The 22,405-nt window shown below is 37.9% G+C and overlaps 1 protein-coding gene across 2 annotated transcripts in view; it reads left to right on the top strand.

The window, feature by feature from the left end:
* ZFAND3 (zinc finger AN1-type containing 3) overlaps positions 1-22,405 on the top strand; it is a 130,664-nt gene that overhangs the window by 76,955 nt on the left and 31,304 nt on the right. For both annotated transcript variants that reach the window (XM_046939078.1, XM_015283794.4), the window contains exons 4-5: positions 10,988-11,167; positions 20,983-21,048. In XM_046939078.1, coding sequence (XP_046795034.1) covers positions 10,988-11,167; positions 20,983-21,048 — 246 coding nt within the window. The remainder of the gene's footprint in view (positions 1-10,987; positions 11,168-20,982; positions 21,049-22,405) is intronic.

Genomic DNA, 22,405 nt, shown 5'->3' with positions numbered 1-22,405 from the left:
GTTTTAAGTAGGAATAAAAAGAATTGTTTTCATTAGTTCAAAACTGTCACGTTTTGTTACTCACAGAAAAGCCTAAGCAATGTTTATTTTATGAAAACAGTTGTCTGATATCTGCATATTCATACATTTCTCCATGACAGACTGCAAAAGGAAATACATATGAACTTCAAGTACATACTGAAAATATGCAAAGGGAACTTGATGTTGTATTCCTGAGCTGCTGTGTTCTCCATTCAGAATTTAATGATAACAGGACAGGTTGTAGCAACTGCATCAAGTGAAAGTTTGCTTTGTTTGACCTTTTGGATTCGTAAATCTAGATAGCTTTTCCTTTCCTTGCTCCTTGAACAATCTCCTTTTGGCTCTTGTTGTTGGATTGAATGCTGCTCTCGTGCATTTCTGTAACTTTACATGATAAAATGGAGAGGATGATGAAAGGGTACCTATGGGGGGCCTACAGGAAAGCTGGGGAAGAACTTTTTCTAAGGGTATATTGTGACAGGATGAGGGGAAATGGCTTTAAACTGGAAGAGGGTAGATTTAGACTAGATACTAGGAAGAAATTCTTTACTGTGAGGCCGGTGAGACACTGGAACAGGTTGCCAAGAGAGGAGGTTGCCAAGAGAGGCTGTGGATGCCCCCTCCCTGGAAGTGTTCTCAAGGCCAGGCTGGATGGGGCTGTGAGCTGCCTGGTATAGAGGGAGGTGTCCTTGCCTGTAGCAGGGGGGTTGGAACTACATGATCTTAAAGGTCCCTTCTATGAGTGGGGAGGCTCCAGCTACTTCCTTAAGCTTCCAAGCTGCTTTGGTAGGCCATTACAATATGGAGCTTTCTCAGGTTGTGGTTAAAACACCTATGGTTGGCTGTCGCCATAGAGTATTGCAATAACAAGCTGCTCACGTGGGCTCCAACACTAGCAAGGTTTATACCTCCACTAGTGAAGGCTGTCGCATTTCATGTACCTCTCTCTTTCCACACTGTTCTCCACTGCTGTTTGTGAAAGACACATATTTATTGCAAAGAGAAGCATCAGATTCTACGGAGATTTAAAACAGTAGAAAGAAACTCCTGATGCTTTACCTTGCAATTTATAGGTTTGGTGGTTAAACCTAAATAGTGATAAAATATTAAGTCTTCTTCTCAGGCAGATGTTTCAAAAAGGGAGAGAGAGTAAGGGGTATAAAATATAGGATGAGATCTGCCTGATTTTCCTTCATGTAGTGACTGTGATGGCGTTTTGAAGCCTTTAGCTCTGCGCTGCTCAGGATGTGGATGAGTTAGTGGGCTGGAAGCGAGACAAGGGAGTGAGAGCCCCTGTTCTTGTTGTTCTGGGAAGAGCTTTTCCGGAACAGCTTCCCAGCAATTACTGGGGAAAAGTGTCCAAGAAATGAGTAATTCTGAGGATTGTTTTGAGAGTTTTGATGATGGTAGTTTTTAAGATGCCTTAAACAGAGATGAGGAAAAAGGGGACTTACAGGGGACGGACCATAGGTTAGTGCTAGAAAGATTTAATTTGCTGTAAAAAGTCTTTCATCCCTGGTGAAAATCTTGGCAACTTGTAGGCAAATGCTTGAGAATGTTTCAGCTGTACAAATGACTGTTATTGACAGAAAATGAGACACAGACACAGTTTGATTGGAACCACATAATGTGGACTGAACAAATTAAGTAAAAAATAATAGACGTTTTGAAATTGGAGGGCTCTCTCTATGTGTTAGAAAGGGCATGATAGAATGTGGTACAGGGATTGCTTCAGTACAAGAGAAGCTAATTGAAACATTTATTAAAAGAATATTAATTCCTACATGCCTCATGAATGAAGTATCCAAAGTAAATGTGAATGGAAATTAAAATCTATTTCTATCAGTTAACCGTCATGTTTTCAAGATCTCTCATTTATAATAAAAATGCCTCAAGAAGTTCACTTCATTAGTTTACTTGTTTTATGGGTTTACTTATCAGATTCTAATCGAAACGAACATTTCTCCCCCTTTATGAGCCTAACAGATTTTGATGTACCATCAATCTGAAATGCGATTTGAAGTGGAACATTTCTTACTAATTTGCTCAATATCAGGAAGAGGTACTACTGCTACAAATTCAAGCGATAAGGATGGAGAAGTTCAGGGCAATCGCACAGCTGCAATGTTGTGTTACTTCTGTTCTTCTCTTAGGCAGTTCAAAACTTAGCGTTGTGTCTGCTGTAGGATTCTGTCTTGTCTGTTGTTAAATGTTCATGTTGCAGATTTTCCAAGTCTGCTTTGGGAATAAGTTCTGCAGATCTGAGCTTCTTAGATGTTTTCCCCAGGTACTTTTTTTCAGACTCTCTTATATTTAATTCCCACTGTTGTATTACCCTCAGATCGCGTTAAATGATCATCCTCCTTAAGCAGCACGTGGATCCTTCAGATAACTTCATCTATTTAGTTTCACAGGCTCATTCTGTAACTTGATATCTATTTAGTTGTCCTGGCTGCAGGGTACCAGGCTTTCTCATGCTGTTTCTCCCAAGAGGTGCTCAGTGTGTCATCATTGCCAACTTTTGCAGTGGCAGCACACAGGGCTCCATGGCAAGCTGCCCTTGGGTTGGGTGATTTCCTAGCAGTCAGTTTTGGTAGATGTTCATCCCGATAAATGCACACGCACTATGTATCATTGAAAAATAAAATATTTCTTGTGGTCATGATTGAGGAGTGGTTGTTTTATGTTTCCACAGTCTATTTAAAGCTCATACTTTCACTGTGTGTTGAGTTAGTACAGATATCCTTTGACACAGGCTCTAGAATCCGTGCAGTTTCAATTAGTCAGGTAATAAATTTTCTTAATCTCCTGGTTACCCTGTCAGGTGCAGGTGCTACATAGCTGCCCTCCATTAGCTATGCTTTTTGCAATGCAGTGCTGTCTTTATTTAGTACTTTCTCACTGTCCGTGCTCTGTACTGGATTAGAGTACAAATGCTAACCACAGATGTGAGGGATTCTGTAATAGGAAACCTAAGAGTGGATTGTTAAAATAATCCTTTACTCTTTTATAGCTTCAGTACTTTGGATCCTGTAATGATAGGCAATAATATTTGTTCTTTATATTGGCAAGTTTTATGAAATAATGAAATTTTATATAAAGTAAGGTAAGCGTGCTACTTAAAATAACAGTAGGGAATGTGACACGAGGGTTTCAAGGGGGTTTCAATGACCTTGTTACTGTCCAGCACTGAAGTCGCTTCAGTAGGCAAACTTTTAGGTCAGACAGAGCAAGGAGTGTGTTTTCTACAGGGAACCTGCTGCCAGAGGAAACTTTTGTAGATGGTAATGAAATTCCTTTTTCATCAGTTCAGTATTTTGCAGCAATTCTGGGGATAGTGGGATCATCTGCTGCAGATATGGTGGGTTTTTCCATAGCATCCTGGAAAGTGTTGTGAGCCTGGTTAACGGAGTTGCTGTACATTTTCCTACTCCAATACAAAACTGTGTTTCTCTTAAAAGATGTAAGCACAAGTATTCATTAACAACTTGGCTTCTAAATTATAGATTGCTTATAGTAATGTTGTCTTATTTGCCTTTGTTTATTGATTCCTTTTGAATTTTCTTGCTTAGTAACGGGCAAAGTTTGGTGACCAAATCCAGACTTCCTATGTAACTGTGTGAGGAAATCCTTCTGTGCAGCCAGGAGAAGGATGGCCTCCTCTGCGGTGTCACCTTTTAGGCAATGGTTCATCTCTTTTAAGGTGGGACTTAACTCAAAACACAGTCATCAGGTTGAATTAAAGAATAAATAAATGGAAATCGATCGTGTTAAATATCCTAACAGCTTTTCAGTATGAAGATTGTATGTAACTTGATTCTGGTTTCTGAATGATAAATACAGGCAATTGCTGCTAAGATCTGTCTGCTTCCTGCCTCTGTAGAATCATCTTTTTTTTTTTTTTCCCATTTATTTTACCCTTTTTCTCCTATTTCTGCTTATTGAAAAAGAAAATGAGATGCATATGAAAAGCCCAGCTTCTGTAACGTGCAAATCACATTATCTGAAACTCCTGTTAATAACGTGGTGGTCTTCTTAAAGGTGCTCACAATTCTGAAGTTCAGTTGTAGAGAATGTAATCTTTTCAGTATTTTTGATAGTTTAATTGTGAAAGCAATGAGCTCTGCTGATAACTTGTATATTTTTACACAAACTACTTCCTATTTCCAGTCTGTTTCTCAGTTCATCGCCTATTATTCTATTATGTACTTACTAAGAAATATCTTTCTGAATATGCGTGCATTATATTTATTTATAGATACAGATTGTACAACTCTTAGCTCTGATTCCATGTTATGGTTTTGGTTGTCTTCTCCAGCACAAATGCTTGATTCAGTTCTGTAGCGTATTCCCCTTAGGGCAGGGCCTCTGTCTGCAAGTGGGACTATCTCATCTCACCCCATGCGAGTGGGTGCATCTTTGGTACCTAAAAGAAGAAAAAGAAAATTTTCTCTTCCATGGAGTTTTATTCAGTCTGTTGTCAGAGCTATAGATTTCATTTGGATATCTACATAAGGGAAAGGTTTTACCCATTTCACACTAATTTATTATGCAAAATATAGGTACAAAGGAATGGCACTTGTAATGCCTGCAGTAGGCTGTGAGCCAGAAAAGTCCAGTGAAGGGTTTAAAAAACTAAAAAAGAAAAGTAAATAAAATCTTTAAGGACTTGATAATATACTCTGGTTGTCATGTATGAGCAGTCACATGAAGAATAAGAAGGATCCAATAACTCAGAGCAATCACTTCACTGTAACGCTTTCAGTGTTAGAATATTTGTGTTACTTCTCACAGAATACTCTCAAAAAAGCACTTTCTCTGAAGTGTGAAGCTGTGTTCTCTTTAGAGTAAGGTAAAAGTCTCCTGTGTGCAGTGTTGTGATTCTAACGAACATCTGACGTAACGCTGCCATGCTAATTTAAACTCTGTAGAAGAACAAGATGCTCTCGTTAGAAGAATGTGCAGCCTGCACATTTAATGCAGTATAAGAAGCAAACACCTTCCAAACACCATTTTTGCTACTTTACACTGCTAAGTTATGGGAGCTATAGGGCTGGAGAGTGACAGAAAGGTGTATTATAGCCTGTCAACCAAAATTACTTTAAGGACTCTAATTTTTCCCTCTTAGCATTCTGTTTACTCTGACACTTCTTGCAACATCCATCATTTATTTGAATGAACCCATTCTTTATTGATGACAACATCTGTTATAGACCAGAGAAAAAGAAGCGTTTGTAACCTTGATCCTTGAAATAAGCTGAGAGGAGAGCTTAGTTTTAAGACCACTTGTGAATGTCATAAATTGTATGATTATTATGCCGTCGCATCAGTGCAAAGGGGGAAAAAAGCTCAGGCTTAGTATTAAGTCATTTTGTATAATATTCTGACAAAGTTGTCTTTTTCAGAATTAAATGTTTAATGATACATTTATATGGCTCATATTTGTTTGAACCTCAAGTTTCCACTGCCTGTAATTACAGGAGTTACTTATCAGGAGCTAAAGGGTTCTTCCCAGTACAGTTATAGACCCCTTACACTTAAGAGAAAGTCAAGAACTCGTTATTTTCTTAGACATCTTGTCAGATATTGATGGTTTTAATATCAGAAGCTATAAACGGATGGTTTTCGTTATCAATATTATTATGAAAATACAATAAGGCAAAAGATTGTCTTGCAAAGGAATTTGTTCTCTAGATGTCTCTGAACGTATCTGGTTTCTTCCTTTCCTTTCAATCTAAACTATTTGAATGTACTGTATAGAGAAAGCATGATAAGTTTGTATCATGTCTGTGTATGCACAGTCATTGTGCTGTTTACAAACAAATCCTAAGAGCCTTATTTTTATTTTGCTACTTACCATTAACATCCAGTGCATCGGAGCTCTGCCTGATGTTTCTGCCTCTGCGAGTTGGAATGCTGGGGGCAGCCCTGAAACACAGCAGGGCAAAAGGATTTTGGAACTCAAAACCTGTCAGTGTTGCTGCTCGCTACTAGCAGCTTCTCAATCCATGGCGTAGAATCCTCCTGGATTGATTTCATGTGTTGTATTGAGAGCTCTTGTCGACTGTTAATCTGCCATGTAAGAAGCAGCTAATTGTCATGTTGCATTTGGGTGCGGGCTCTACCTGGTAACAAATAAAGCCTCCAACAGGAGAAAACATTTTTTGACTAATGGAGAAACCTTCCCAACCTGTGTGCCTGTAGAAGGCTGTATAAAGTCGTAGCACTGCATTTTGTTAACTAGGAAAGCGGAATGTTGAGTAATTTCATGTATTTTGGTCAGTCGTTGTGCATTTTGGCATTGGTTTTGCTAGCATAGTGAAAGCCTCAATAAAAAGGAGACAAGTTAATGAAGGTGTTTTGCATGTGTCTGTGGTTAAATAAAAACTTCTGGAAATGATAAATGACGTGCCAACTCTTGTTCTGCTTTGGTTTCTTTCCCACTGAGGCTGTTACTGGAGGTCATTGTTCTCTCAATAGAGTTTACATTCTGATCTTAATCTGAGTGAAACCTCCCCTTCAGAACTTGCCAGGATCTTGCCTGTTATTGTGTTCATGTTTTTGTTTTGTTTTATTTGTTAAGCAGTTAATGCTTAACTGGATTCATTCAGACACAACTGCTGCTGTAATTGTTGCCTACTCTCATTGCCTTGAAGGGAGATGAAGGTGGTCTGCCAGTTACATGTACTTACAGGTGATCTGGTTAAAAGAAGCCAAATGCAGTCTGCTCTTACTCAGGAAAGTGTAACACAGCTAATGCAACATGTCGTTAGGTACCTATTTGCAACAGTAAAATACTGAACCTCAAATTGTAAATCAGTATTTTAGAAATTTGTTGAAAATGTAAGTCAAAGTTGTAATATAGATTATATTACTGAATAGCTCCTGTATTGCTGTCAAAATTGTGTAACTAAGGCAACTTTCAGTAATTTATAGTAATACAGCAATATTTACTAATAATTCAGTGTATGTAAATGGTACAGCTTCAGTTCCAGCTGCTGTGTGTCAGGCATTTAAGACCAGCAGTTTTGATTTTTTCCTCAAGTACTCTTCCTTGCAATGAAAAAGTGTTTAAACAGAGAGAGTGGGGGATGTCCCCGGGTCCCACCCAACCATTCAGGTTAAAACATTTCTGAAAGTTAATTGATCTGCAGACTGGATAAAAGTTAGTTCTGAACACTAAGTCCTGGAGAGGGAAATGCAAAAGGCATTTCAGTGCCGTGGTGGATTTTGCTGCCATGTTGCCACTCAAATTATGTTCCTAGGAAGCTTGTTGGGAAAAGCAATCACAGCATGATGACTTCTGACAGCCTTTTATGCTCTTTTAAGTTGGTGAATTTATCCACAGGTTGATAAAGTGAATAGTTCTTCAGGGAAAAAAAAGATAAAGTCCGTTTACGTGCTCATTAAAAATAGAGCTTTAGGGGGCACAACTGTGGCGCTGGTATCTACTGCGCTGTCTTTAAAAGACTGTCCGGACTTGTGTTACTTAGGCCATTTACTTAAAAAATGTTCTGCATTCATCTGTAAATGCCCTTAGTGGATGACACCAAGCTGGTCCTACCTGCGTATTTGCATCTATTTAGGAAAAAAAATAGCCTGTGAATTTTTAGCTTACCCAATTGTAATAATCTCCATAGTACCTATTGCTGTTTCTGTAACTCTGCACTCACTTTTTTGATGGATTTTGTAGATTGTTCGTGATGTATAATATTGAGCATAAGCTTTTTTTGTCCACTCCTTGTAAATGAAGGTGCTCCCATCTCTGATACACATGCACGGTACAGCTTTGCTTTTGTGTGCTGCCTTGGATGCAATCTCATATAAAACACTTTGTCCCTGCAGTCACCTTTGTAGGCAAGTTGTACAATTTTCACTTATTTTCTCAACTGTTATTTATAGACCAGTAGCGACCAACGTGTCTCTGGCTGTGAGCTCTCCTGCCAGAACTGTTGTCTCATATTAGGTGTGAAGAACTGGAGAACTTCTAAACTGATGGTTCCAGGTCTCGTTGCTGCACCTATTGGATCATAGCTGGTGCAGAATCCTAAGTACTAAAAGCTTTCTTGATTTTTACAAGCACACTAATAATGATCAGGAGCCAAACTTACATGAAACTGTTGATAACTTGTGAGGCCCAAGGAGGTCTGTTACCCAGCCCTGACAAAGAGGTTCCCACCAGGCTGTTGTGGAGGCAGAAGAATTCCTGTCTGCTGCCACCTACTCTTTCCTGACTTTGAGCTTGTGCTTATCCAAGCTCAACTTCTGGCTGAGGCTTCCGCAGCTGAAGTTGCAGCTTAATTTTTCTGGCAATTTACTTTTGAATCCGAAATCAGCAATTAGGGACTGTTCAACTGCAGTGCTTCCCAGTCCCAATGAGTCATGTTGGTGACCCGTGTTTCTGATGTATCATCGTCTGCAAATATTTATAGACTGCACTGTTTTTCTCTCTGTCATAACAAACAACCTTCACTGATATGTGTATTATGTTTGCAAAATGAATTCATTCTGCCTTTGTGGTGGTGGTGTTGTTTTGTTGTATTTTTTTAATGTATTTAAGAATGTCAGGAGGTGAAAGCAGCTCATCCTCAGCTGCCTTTACTAGGAGAAAATGCTTTGCATTGTGGGAATAACTGGATGCTAAGCAAACCAAAATCCACTTGGCTGGAAGAGGAGTGTTCTTGGGGGTTGTCTGAGGATGTCAGGCTGAAATTAGTGGTATGGCTGGTAGGAATTGAGACCAGTGCTATGGCTGATCCACTGCCAAGACCATGGGATTTGGAATGCCCGCAAGAGGGGCTTTACACTTGGAAAGATTTCACCTGAATCTGTTTTGGAGGTGAGGTAAGCCTGAGGATCGGACCTATCCAAGATGTGGAGTTTGGGCTGTTGGGGCGTAGCTGTAATGATGTACATAGCTTTAATGTACCATAGTGATTTAGTCCCCTTGTCTAACCTTATTCTCATAGATCAGCGAGCAGCTTGGAACACTGGTGCTGGGGCAGGCAATTGTATTTAGCTAGCTAGCTAGCAGATCCCATACCGTTGGTTTCATTGATGCCTATGGAGGTGCACTGACTGGCTTTTTTTTTCTTTTTTTCTTCTTTGTCTTTTGAGGCAGTCTTATTTTGTGGTCTGGTTCAGCATCCTGTTCTCCCCTCTCCGTCATGTGCTGAAGCAGAAGGGATTTGGAAAGTGGAGAGTCAGCTGCCTCAGCCAGCTGGAGAAGTACTACTGCTAACACTTGTGTTCAACTGTTGTAGTAAAGGTCTTGTCTCCCATGTTGCAGGGCTCCTAGAATTACCTGTCTGATATGGCTGACAGAAGAAGCCTTGTTGTCTGGCACATCTGAAATGCACTGTTAAATCAGTGTCTGGAAACTGCTAGAAATGTATTCCTTCTCCCAGCCCAGGAAAGTCTTATTTACAAATAGGTAATAAGCAATGCTGCAGAACATGCGTTGGCTTAGATCGTGGCTATCCAACCTTTTGGCTTACCTGGGCTGCATCAGGCTGGTTTGATGGCAGTAGTTGCAGTTCTCAGTGAATTCTCCAGGTGTTCCTCTGAGATTTTTGCTGTAAGTTTACTGTTTCTGTACTTCATCCTTGACAATAGTTGTTTACAAATGTATATTCTGCCAAAAATCAGTGATGTGAATAAGGTGTGATTGTGAAGCGAGGGATATTTTTCTCTGGCTTAAAAATAGGGCTTAAAAATCTGATAAAGAGACACAATCAGATTTTTGAGTTGAATGTCTGATTGCAATTTCCATTTGAAAATTCTCAGATAATTTATTTATGGCCAACTGAATACAATCACTAATACACAAAGAAATTGATCTTTTTTTTTTTTTTTCAGCAATCTTGAAACTACTCTCAAATTTCTTTATCAGAATGGAGAGCACGGCAGTGTATTTTTTGCTGCTTGCCGGACTGTGTTTAGCCAATGTATCAAAATGCACGAAATTATTAGCTGTAACTTGTGTTAGCTCTGCAGTGAGACACTCCTTGTCTTGGTTACAGCCCAGACAGTGTTAATAGGGCACCGATGTTTCAGTTGTTGTTGAGCGATGGGGCTGGGTGCCATCATGGTGTGGGGCGTGGGTGGCCACATTGCAAGTTGTGCTGGGCCATGGGTTGAACATGCCTGGCTTAATTGTTGCAAAATACTCATCTGTTTTTTTGTGTTGTTTTTTTAAGCATCGACCAAGCTATGTCTTGGGAGATACAGAATGAGAAAAGACAAGGGGATAGGATATTTCTAAATTCAGTTCAGCCCTGGCATGGGAAAAGAATGTAAGACAGAGTGGGCACAAAAGGAAGGACTTCAGCACACAGAGGCAAGACATGAGTAGGTTGAATGAAAATATAAGGAATTCCCTTTGTGGAGAAGTTGTTGTGGCTTGAGTGGGAACTTGGGAGGGAGGTTGTCCTCTGGTTGGTATGGATTGCTGTGTTTTCCTGAACCTGCTCCTGCAATATTTTGAGATCTAATTTTGTGCTCATAGTACTCTGTTCTTTCTCTTTCATTAAGTCATAACGTGCTGATAATAACGTATTCTATTGCTTAACTGGAGTGTGAAGTATTGTTTCATTTTTGGTTCTAGCTTGAAGTTAAGAAGTATGAAGGAGAGAGCTGCTTTTCATAAATAGCTCTGCATTTAATACTAAAGGCACATATGACGAACTGGAAAATTAAAAATGACAGCTTTTCCTACACTAAGAAATTTTTACTTATTTGAATGGAAGCTATAAACATTAACAAAGAATTTTCTCTTTCAGATAACTTAGTGGACAACTTAACAAGAAAAGCAGACATTGCAATGTTTGTGGTGTTTGAGATTAGGAACAGTCAGAATGACAATACCTTTGACAGTGTATGGGGGTGATTTTCATTATTCTGGTATTTGAGTAAAATGTATTAAATTAAGCAGATGAGATGACGTATGGAATCTTGGTTTTGATAGATTTCCAGAAGAAGCAGCCAGATGATGACTCAACTCCCAGCACAAGCAACAGCCAGTCAGATTTGTTCTCTGGAGAAACGAACAGTGACAACAGCAATACCTCTCTAACCACGCAGGCCGCTAACTCCAACCAGCAACTTTTGACAGAACTGAATGTAACTTCACCGAGCAAAGAGGAATGTAAGTGCACAAGTCCTAAGCGAGGGCAAAGGAAACAAATATGTTTCGCTTCGTTCTCAATGTTATGTCTTAGTGACTTCTTTTTGGAAGTAAAGGGGGTCTGTCTTTCGATGGTAAAGAGGGGCATTAGAAGTTATTCAAGAAATGCAAAATGACAATTTTAACCGAAGAGCAAAGGAAAAGTGCTCACAAGAGTTTTTTATTAACTTTATAGCTCTCCGAAATGCAGCATGCAATTTAATCATTTAATTTTATTATCGAAATAATTTAGAGGCACTTTTATTTTGAGAAATTTTCTCACATTGAAAGTAAGTTAATATATATACTTATATGATTTATAATCATCACAATTGCATATAGTACTGGCTGTAATGCACATTTGTCTAATCTCCTGCTAGGTCTCTTTGATAGACTAAGCTTCATGTGGTAACCTGCCTCTTTATTTCATGACTCTCTATTGAAGTAGAAGGCAAACTTTTTTCCTTAAGCCAGGCTAAGTTATTTAAAATTAGTAGGAGTGTGTATGTGATAGAGTCAGCTTCACTCTAAACCTCTTCACAAATTCACATTGTATCCTTATGTTTAGTTTAAAAATCTGCATTCTTTAACTTAAGCTCGAATAATTTATAGTTTCACGTTGCTCAAAGCATAGCTTAATTTTAGAGGGTTCTCTCTGTAGAGAGGATCCCTCTTGAGCTATGTTCGCCTGTGCATCGTGTTTAGTAGACTGATGTATGTGCTGCAAGAAAAACACTCATTTTTGATGGAGAATCTCCTAGAGTAGCATTTATTTTTCTGCTGAAAATAAAAATGCTGACAAAGCACAAGGATTGAGAGATCTTTGATACAGCACAATTGCTTTCAGTTGTGTCCAGTGTTTGCATAGAATGATTTCACTGAGTTTCAAAATTATTTATTATGTTTACAGATAGACTTTGCATTTATGCTCTTCTTACTTATTCAGAACGGCTGTGGACAAAGCAGTAATTGTTGTTGTGGGATTGTAGTTGCTTTTTAGACTAAAATAAAATGCTTAATTTAAAATTAACTTTTCTACCTATATATGGGAATATTTTCAGAAATACAGCAGGAAGTAATAGGTACTTTGTGTTGTTTAAGCTTGAACCTTCTGATACCAGTAACAGGTTAAACTTGGTGTGTAACTTGTCGCTCCTTCACGCACACGGTTGCTGCAGAGCACCCATCTCTTCCTTCTGTCCAGCATTTGTCCAGGGGAAACCTGTAGTATCACATAAAACAAAAACCAAAACTTTAAAACACCCTTCCAGTGAAATGTTGTGCTGTAGCATCACATCTGGGCATTCACAGGGCAGTGGGATTCAGCACCTCTGCTGGCTTTTTAGCAGAGATCTACTATCTGGCATTATAGGGTGCTTTTCTGCTGCTTATTGGGTCAGGTTTCATGAATTGTGTTCAGTAACGAATTAAATTGTGTTAAAGTGTTTCTCTTGTGGATGAGAAGGACTTGGGGGTAAGCGGGAAGGTGATTACAGAGAGGGAAAGAAGGGAGGAAAATTAAATCATGTCCTTCACCCTATATCGCTGTGTGCTTGTGAACATACACTCAAGGTGATGGATATTAGGCAGTACGGCCAGCAGAACATTTGAAAATATTACCTATAAAAAATTCTTTATGACTTCCTTCTGGGGTGATTTTAAGTCAAATACAGTGGAGAGATTTATTTAGAGCTGGAGCTTTCTGTCTTCTCTCACATCTCCACTACCTCTTTAATGAAGCTTAATACCATTTATCAGAAATAATTATGCACAGATGGAGCTTTTCTGATGGGTAATGGCCTCAGAGTGGAAGAGTCTTTCCTGTAATGAAGAATGCAAAAAATATTTAAATGTCATCTCGATTTTAATTTAAGGGCATCCTTTTCTGTGCAATATTTATTTTTCAACAAGTTCTGTAAGGCACGCACTGCTCTCATTGTGGCTGTGTCCTTTAAAGACCGATACTTTGCAGTGCTGTGTGATGATGTACAGCCACGTTCTGTTCAGAATAGAATTGCAGTAATTCACCAGAAATCAATATATTGTGTTATTAAGGTAATCCCCATCAGAGAATGGAAAGATGAGAGCACTCGGGAAGGATTCTCATGGCGTAACCCATTTCTCTCTCTTCCCTGTCACGCTTCTCAGGAGCATCTCACATCCAGGCATTTGCTATAGCAGTTTAGTCCCCATGGTAAAGAGTTTGGACAAAATTGTAGCAGGTTGTTTAGACAGTAAAGAAATTCCACGCATGTTACAATGACTAAAGAGAACCATAGAAAGCTCATGTGGTAAGATTTATATTCTGTATTGGAAAGTCTGTATAATTTTTTTTATTTGTTATTTCTAGTAGTCATATCCTTTTTAAACACTCAGTGAGTGGTGGAGAGTAAGTGTTCCTTGCACTGAATTTTGCAGGAGTTCAGTGTGACAATTACTGAGCTTCTTGTATGCATGCCCAGGTTACAGTGACTTCTTTCCCAAGCCCTCAGTTCTGAGCAATGGCTGCTTTGCTGATGGATCGTGTACAGGGAAGGCAGTTCTCAGTATTACAGTTGTGGTCAACAAAAATAATGCATTAAAAATTTATGCCAAGAGATGGTGATGCAAGTTCCAGGATGTTTTTCCCCTCTCACTTATGTTTTGGTTTTATGAAGTATTGCATATCATGGTTTGTTTGTTTGATTGATTTTTTAAAATGCTTTTAGGGAAATGAGGAGCTCTAGGGGGAAAGACTTGTAGGATTATGTTATTTGTTTTAGTTTCCATATATACCACTCAAGTTGCCTTTTTCCATCTCAAATTTTCCTGTCTATTATATCATCAGTGGCTCTAAGTTTTCTGAAATGAGCTTTTGCAGATAAGGAATATATTGATGTTGGTACTGCTTTACTAAGTCTAGATTTCCATGGATTTTAATGATCTGCTTCTTAACAGATTGTTAAATCAGCCTAACTTTTGTTCCTCTGCTTTTTTACATGCAGATAAGTTTCTGTGTGTTGAACTTCTGTTTAGTTTTAATGTACTCTTATCTTTCACTTTGGCTCCCTTCATTTAGGAAGTCAAGGCAGAAGTTACTTTAGTGTTAGTCACCGTATCAACTGGCTGCTTTGGCAATGGTTTCCTTTTTTATTGGGAGGGAGAGTTGTTTATTTCTAACATAGAAAGAAGGAATTTGTCCAAGGCCTTCTGCTTCTTTCTACCCCGTGCTCCACCTTAAACTACCCACACTTTTAAAAAGGAAAAAAAAAAAGCTTATTAAGGAAGGCTCTATGTATTTTGGTAAGGAAAAGGTCACACTGAATATGGAATAATTTTGCTTAGTTTCAAGTCTTCATTGCTTTCTCTGGGGCTGTCACATTATTTTTCTGTCACTGTGTGGGTAGCCCTGAAGTTGACGCTGTGCAGGTTGAAAACTAACTGTGTTGTTACGTGACAGGAGAAATGTCAGCGTGAACATCTCCAGTTCTGGCAGCTGGATCAGATTTGATATTTCAGTGGTTCTTAGCTTCAGTTGACATTATTTTATTTTAATTATGTGCTTAACTCTTCCTGGCCTCCTCAAATTAGCAAAAACCACAATTGAAAAAGGACAGAAGGAATATCTGATGTTTCTAGAACTGTTAAATGCTCTGCATTTCTACATTGAAGACTTTGTAAGAAGATGCACAAAGACCTGAGGTATTGCTGTAAATGTCACAAAATACATCCAGATTTATTTCAGCATGGAAAAGGTGATGGTCACTGTCTGCACCGTAACTCTGTGTGTGCTGAGCTTCTGAAGCCTAAATGTGACTGTCAGGGCTGAATGCCTGTATATTTTCTCTAGTTATTGTATAACTTCCATGATTTGAACTGTTGCATTTTGAGCTTAAGCATTTTCATCAATTTGTCTCAAATGCTTAAACATATGAGTTGCAAGACAAGTTTAAAGAAAGCTTTAAAACGTTGTTTCTTTTATTAAACGTTTGTGTGTGCTGCGAGCACTGAGCTGCAACCAATTATGGAGTTATTTTGGTGAATTTACTTTGTGTACATAAGGGGCACTACAGCTGACACACAGATGCAGCAGTCTCCCATGGGAGATCTCTGGCAGAAAGGTGCGAGAGTGGTTTTTTTCTGCTGCATCTTTTGAATGTTTATCCTCTAAATTTCATGGCTTATTGAGGCATGACTGTAAAAAGCAACACAGGCTACAGTACTAGAAAAGTAATAGTCTTCTGAGTACTAATAATGAAAAAAAAAAACAGTTATTGTCAGTTTTTTTCCAACATAAGCTCATCAAAAGTGGATAAACAAGCACATCTTTTTTTCTTTGTTGGGTAGCCTTTTCTCTGGCAACGTGTGAAAGATTTCTACCAACTTCAAACTACTTCAGGTTTTGTATTTTGCTTGGGCTTGTCGGGGGAGTCAGAGAGGTCAGCTTTCCTATGCATGCTCTGAAAGTACTTGAGAAATCACCTGTTCATTGCCATACAACTCAGTTTTGTATATCCTGTCATTTTTATAGTTCTGGCTATGGGGATGTTCTTCTGGCTCATCTTTGATTGAATGTTACGTATGTACCTGCTTTTATAATATATTAAATATATAAACAAACCAAGCTAGAATTTATTTTCGTCTTGCTTGTTATAGACGGTTGTAGAAATTAATTTGCTTTGCTGCTGACCTGTTCTTTCTGATACCAATTAGTAGGTGTTTCCTCCTGTCTGAAAGAGTGCAGTAACTGCTGAAGATGCACAGGACTACAAAACTAGCTTATGTGACCCATGTGAATTAATATTGCAATTAAACTCACATAACTAACAAAGCTTACATAGCTTTGTCGTAGCTAGATAATGGTGATGAGAAGTAATTCTGGTTTTCCTTACAAACTCACCGGATCTACACATTCTGTCTTCTTCTACTCAATTTTGTCTTGTATCAGGAAAAAAGAGAACATGCACCTCCACTGCAGAAAATGCATCTGGTTGTTGTTTGATGTTACACTCATCTTTGGATCTATATATCACAAGAACTAACTGTTCTCTCAGCTTTTTTATATTATTGTTAAGTCAGGTAACGGTAGGAGATGTTTTTCATCTTATGAGATTATTTTTAGCCTTATTTTCTTTAAAGGTACTCTGTACAAGAAGAGCCTTTTGTTACTGCTTAATGTTAAATTATCAGTAATTCAGTTTTTCATTTCGTTTATCAAACGTGGGTTTTCTTGAACATTTATCACAAAAGATGCTTTTTTTTAAGTATTGGATGCAAGCACTTTTTTTTTTCAGGAGATTTACAACAATTCTTCAAAATACAGAACTGTTTTGAAATGGATGCTATTGGAGTTATCTTCTGAGAAATGCCACTTAACATTTGGTGCCAATACAGAACATTTGGGAGTTACAAATTTGAAAGGAAAGAATACACTCTGTCTGATGGAAGAGTTGCCTTTAGCATTATTTGAGGATCTTTCTCTAAGTTTTAATCTGATCCTTACAATTCCAGTGTCATCTGAAGAACATTTCTTAAACATACAAGCTAGAAAGATGTGGCACACAGACTGATGAAATGAACACTTCTTTCCCTGTCTGTGGCATGATAATTTCAAAATATAATGAAAATCAGCAGAATAAGACCACTGTTAATTGTTCCCTCTGATTTATAGTCAGTTCGCACTGCAGAGTAGACAGTGCATCCTAGGGTCCCATTTATTAAAGTGAAAGGACCTCTTGGAACATGAGACAGAAACACAGCCAAATAACACAAATGCGGGTTTAGAACTGCCCGCTTATCAAGGTTATATACAAGTATTTCTTATAATATAATTTAACTGCCATTTTCAAAAGCACCTTTTTACACTTCAAATGAAGGAAGGAAGTATCAGGTCTACTTTACAAATGGGGAAACTGAGCAAAAGCAAGTAATGGAGCTTGACAACTGTCAGATGGAATCTGAATCATGGCTGTTTCCTTTGTTTCTGTTGTTAAATACACCAACAGCAGCAAAGCACTCCAGTTTTCATTTCCTTCTGTGAAAGCTGCACGTAGATAAAAATCCACAGAATAAATAATGGCACGTTTGTACAACTAAGTTTTTAAAAGTATATGTTTGTATGTGGCATAATCCTCTTATCAGCTTGGTAATGACATGGCAAATTACGTGTTCTGCAGCAGATAAGTAGTGAAGTGCTCTAAAATGTCTTGTTATTATTTCCATAGAGACTATCCTGTCTGTGCAGACTAAATTGAGAGATTTGTTTATGTATTTGTGTTTGTAATCAATGACTGTTTTCAAACTCAATTGTGTAGATTAATTAGATTAGATTAGATTTCTACCGATTCAGCAAATGTACATTAGTAGATTACTGGTTTTTGACAGATTTTCTTCCTGTATTGCAAATAGCAGTAAAATTCTCCTTGTCCTGGCAACAGCACTGCCTTTCAAGAATATTGTGCTCTGCTATGATCACCCTCTTTCTGCCTGTTGCATAGGCAGAGCTGGTCTGCTTATTCTGGAGAGGAGGAACCATCACAGTGCTGAAAGCTCAAGGCTGCATTCAGATGTGCTCAGAGAGGAACAAACCTTGCAAAGCTTCGTGCTCCTTAACTTAATTTTCACATTTGTTCATTATCTGGTTTACAGATTTTGTATTATCTGTAATTGTTTCAATGTATTATTGTGATCTTACATAAGCACAGTTTCACTCCATTATGCATCTTTCCTCTGGTCAATAGATACCATTCAAAGTGCTGTATTTTAAAGTACTGTACACCTCACTCAAATATCGTGGGTTCAAGGAGAGTTTGCCCTAGTATTTTGCTTCTTTTCATGCACAGGAAAGTCTGAATCACTTCACTTTACTTCCCCAATTCTGAAGGTCCTTTAACAGGTTACACCTGTCCTGCAAGATAGGTGCTGCTTGGCAATTGTTAGTCTTTCAGGAGGGTGGATAAGCAATGTGGAAAGGCATTCTGAAGGTCGATATAAACATGGATAAATAAATTAGAATAGACTATAGTAATTAATAAAATGTGTTGAAATGTAGGTAATACATAAAATCTTACTGCTTCAGAGATTTCCCAGAGAAAGCTTGTTTTTAAATGCTTGCTTATTCATTGAGTTGCACAGTTCTTAGTAATTTGACAACCTGTTTTTCCCAATTGATGTATTTAGTGCACTGTTAACAGTAGCTAACAGAAAGCTAGTTGTATGAGAAGCCAAAAACATAGCAGCTGCATTAACAAGACCCTTTCTATGTCATATAGTGTTCAGGTTAAAGGATTTTGTTTTGTCCTTTCTTAATTCTGTGCTTGAATTTGCAGACTCAGTGACTGTCACAATTATTTCTGCAGTAGCTTTTAGTATTTTTGCATTTCTAATCATCTGCTCTCAGAACCACATTATTGCTCGGCGGCAGCTGCTTTTGTTTGGAAGAGGAGTTGCAAATGTCAGAAGGCATATACTGGAAAAAATAGGAGCAGAAGCTACTGTTTAATCTGTTAGTTGGATATAGAATAGAAAGTTATCTTTATTCTTCCATTTTAATCTCTTGGTTATACTGAGAAAAATAAATCTACAGCCCTGTGGGTGTTATGTTAGAACTTAGACGTGTGGCCTTTTGCTGTGCATTGAAGTGTTTTGTGTATCAGAGTCAAATTCCCTTGAAAAAGTTATTTTTCAGAACAAAGGTGCAGATCTATCCTGAAACACACGAAGTCATAAGCTACTTTTGGGTATAGCCAAAAAGCACTGGTGCTCTGCTGTAGCTGACTTTGCTTTGCTCTCGTGCAGAATTTTTATCAAAGCTACGAAAAATACACTGCCCTATTTCAAATAGTATTAAGGTATCTGTATTGGGTGTTATGTATACTAGAAGATTCAATATAATGACTTCCACACAGAATTGCACAGTCTAGCCCATACTACATAGCACTGAATTATGCATGACATTTTTAATGATGCAACAAAAACAGTAACAGAAGGAAGCACTGCAAAGGACAGGGAGCCTTCACTGTTTATTAGGCACTGTGCGTGCCTGTAATTATTAAGCATGTATGCATTCAAATCCCCACATATTCTGTGTTGAAACTAGTGTTGTGCTCTACAAGTTGAAGATACATGAAGGTAATGTTTAATGAAAGAAGATTAAGTGAAAGAAAAACTAATACAGAAAAGTGCAAAATGAATACTAACTTGTTGTATTGCGAGTGGCAAGTAAAGATCTTATGTTTAGTTGGTTGCTGAAATATAAGCAAATGTAAATATTTTCTGTTAATTTTGACATGGTAATTTTGAGAAAGGTCCCCAGCAGGAGGGTCTAGCCATTTGCTTGCAGACCAAGCCATTGCCAGCTTGCCTTTAGCTTGCCTTTAGCTTGCCATCACATTAAAGATGACCTCTTGTGCTGTTAAGAAATGGTGTATGTTACAAGATGGATTTTTGGGGGAGACCAGAAAACTTAAGTCCTTCACTGAAAAACTTGTAAAAGCTGTGAGATATTTGCTTCCAAATGCATTGAAGTTAAATCAAATGCACCCCAAGAATTCCCTTACGTCTTTCCCTCCCTGTTGCCTATTTTTCCTTTCTTTTCATGGTGTTAAAATGAGTTTTACAGTGTAGATGGGTAACCAAGGCCTTTTACTTGGAAAAATATGTTGAAATAAAAGAAGAACTTGAAGGGAGAGCATCTTGGGGAGAGGTAAAAAGAAATAAACAGTTTACAACCGGGTCAAATTTAAAAATAATTAAAAAGAGAAAAATGTATTCCAAGATACTCATTGTTTCTACCAAAATATACAAAAACTGAAGGAGAATAAAAAAAGGGATTAAGTATTTCTTGGCAGGTGAAGACTTAGATTTAAAGCTTATCCTGCCACTGTACTCAGCTCTGCTGTATTGACAGCGTGCTATTACTTACATTGCAAGAAATTCAGTGCAAACTTGATTATTGGTATCTTGATAGCCAAACCTCTACTAGATCATAGAATCATAGAGTCGTTTGAGTCAGGAGGGACCCTTAGAGGTCATCTAGTCCAACTAGCATCATCCAATTTATAATATCCAATTATCAAAGCTATGATATGTCATTACCAGTGGTATTGCTACTGTCAGGTTGTCTTGGCTCCACTGTGTAGGTTTTGTTTTTATTTATTATTCCTGCCAGTTGCTGAATGCACTGAATTGGTTGCTATTTTAACAAGATCTCTGGAGAACTCTTCAGCGATGATGCATATTGAGAAAAAGCCAGAAAGTAATTTACTACCAAGCAGACACCAAATGAATGGGAATAGTCCAGAGCTCAAAAAAAAAAAAACAACCTTAAACATGGAAAGAGTTTATTAATGTATGCTTGTGCTGCACTTTGAAAACATAATGAGAACAAGATAAGAGGCAAAGTCATTATCTCACTAGAGTCAGTGTCAGGGTTTCTGTTGACATCAAGGAAGTGCTCAGTTCTTCATGTGTGTTAGTTTTAGATTGTTTAGCTAAGTTTCTAGCTTTATTCCAACATAAACAGCACCTTTGTCAACAATGGAAAAATCACAATTACAGTGATATTTTCTTAAAGCTCCCTTAAAATATTGAAGTATAACACAACTTATCTCTTTGCTCCAGCTTCTTATCTGTTCTTTCAGTAGAAGACGTTCAGATTTGACTAGGAAGGAAATACTGAGAATAGTAGACTACTTCCATATGTTCTTCCGAAGACAAGTGTTTGCAGCTTACTTCATATTTCTAAGTATAATCTCAATGTGGTTTTAGATGTTAAATATAGATGGCATTTTGAGACTTAAAATGTTCTCTGTTTGCAGGTGGGCCATGCACAGGTACAGCTCATGCCTCATTAACTACACCTACCAAAAGATCTTGTGACTCAGGTATGTGTTTCTGGGGGTTAAGCAGTTGGATTTTGCATGTAGCTGTACGATAATAATTTAATGATCAAAGCTAGTAACTATATCTAGAGAGTGCCAAATTAAAAAAAAAACATTGTTGATTTACTGTCATTTTATATAAAGTATTTGTGTGGCAGAGCCCTGTTAAATGTAAGTCCCTAGAGGTAGTATGTTTTTAGCTAGCTTTGGCTGCCTCAGAAATACAGAAGTAGCTAGTTTGATTTAAGTGTAGCAAATACTGTATTGTTCTGGAAAATCCTCCCCTTTGAATTTGGAATATCAAATATAAAACTGTTTGGAGTTTTCTGGTTGAAGATGCAGTATAAAAAGCTGATGCTTGCCCTAATCAAGACTAAATTTTTCCTGCTTTGGGTTCTTAACAGTGATTTTAATTCTACACGGAGGATATAGATTAGATAATCTCTCACAGAGCTAGTGTTAGTGATGTCTTAGGTCACTGCCAGGCTTGAAGTTGCTGCATCTGCAACAGATCTGTCATAAAGAATCATACCAGTACTTGTTTAGGCAGGCATCCAAGCTATCTGTGTTGGCTCAGACATTTTTCAGACATTGGTTTTGCAGTGTGTTAAGGAGAGCTCATTAAACCCTTTCCACTAGCACTGTTATGGAAAGCCTTAACCTCCTGTGGAGAGGCATCTAGATAGTGGTAACATTCTAGTTAGGTCTGCTTCCAAAATAGATTTTGCCTGTTTTTACATTTATATATTAATTTAGCTGTATTGGATGCAGAAGGGAAGAGTTGTCATAGTTAATAAAGGACTCTTAATTCTTTAGAAGTATAAGATAAATTTCCTCAGAGGCCGTTCTTTCAGAAAGTCTTTCAAGCTATCATACATTTGGCTGAACTATGGTTATTCCATGTGTGCATGTTATTAACTGGGTCGGTATGCAGCAGATTCAATTTAAGAAAAGCTATGTTACCCTGCACTTGCTGCAGGCTCAGAGCTCTCTAATGGTGCATGGTAAGCTGTGCCATTTTTGTGAATATTGTTTGCCCAAGAACTTCTTAAGTTTGGCATTGGAAGGTGCTGGACACAGTTTCTCCAGAGTATGAAAACTGGGTTTCCCTTATGTAGACAAGGAAGTGTACCTAAATAAAAACAAGTGTTTGCCTCTATTTTCCTTGCAAACCAATCTGCTTTAGTCATGGTATTACTAAATAGTATTTTCTTTGTATGTTAATGAATATAATATTTAACACCTGTTTTCATTGCAGGGTAATTAGAAAGCTTTCTGTGATGTTATACATGTTGAAAACAGAACTGAATGAATATTAATTAAAAAAAAAATGCACATATGATTAGCAAAAAGGCACATC

Source organism: Gallus gallus, chromosome 3, assembly GCF_016699485.2.
Source record: "Gallus gallus isolate bGalGal1 chromosome 3, bGalGal1.mat.broiler.GRCg7b, whole genome shotgun sequence".
Lineage (NCBI taxonomy): Eukaryota > Metazoa > Chordata > Aves > Galliformes > Phasianidae > Gallus > Gallus gallus.
Note: the sequence above shows the minus strand (reverse complement) of the source record. Positions and strands in the feature narration are given on the sequence as shown.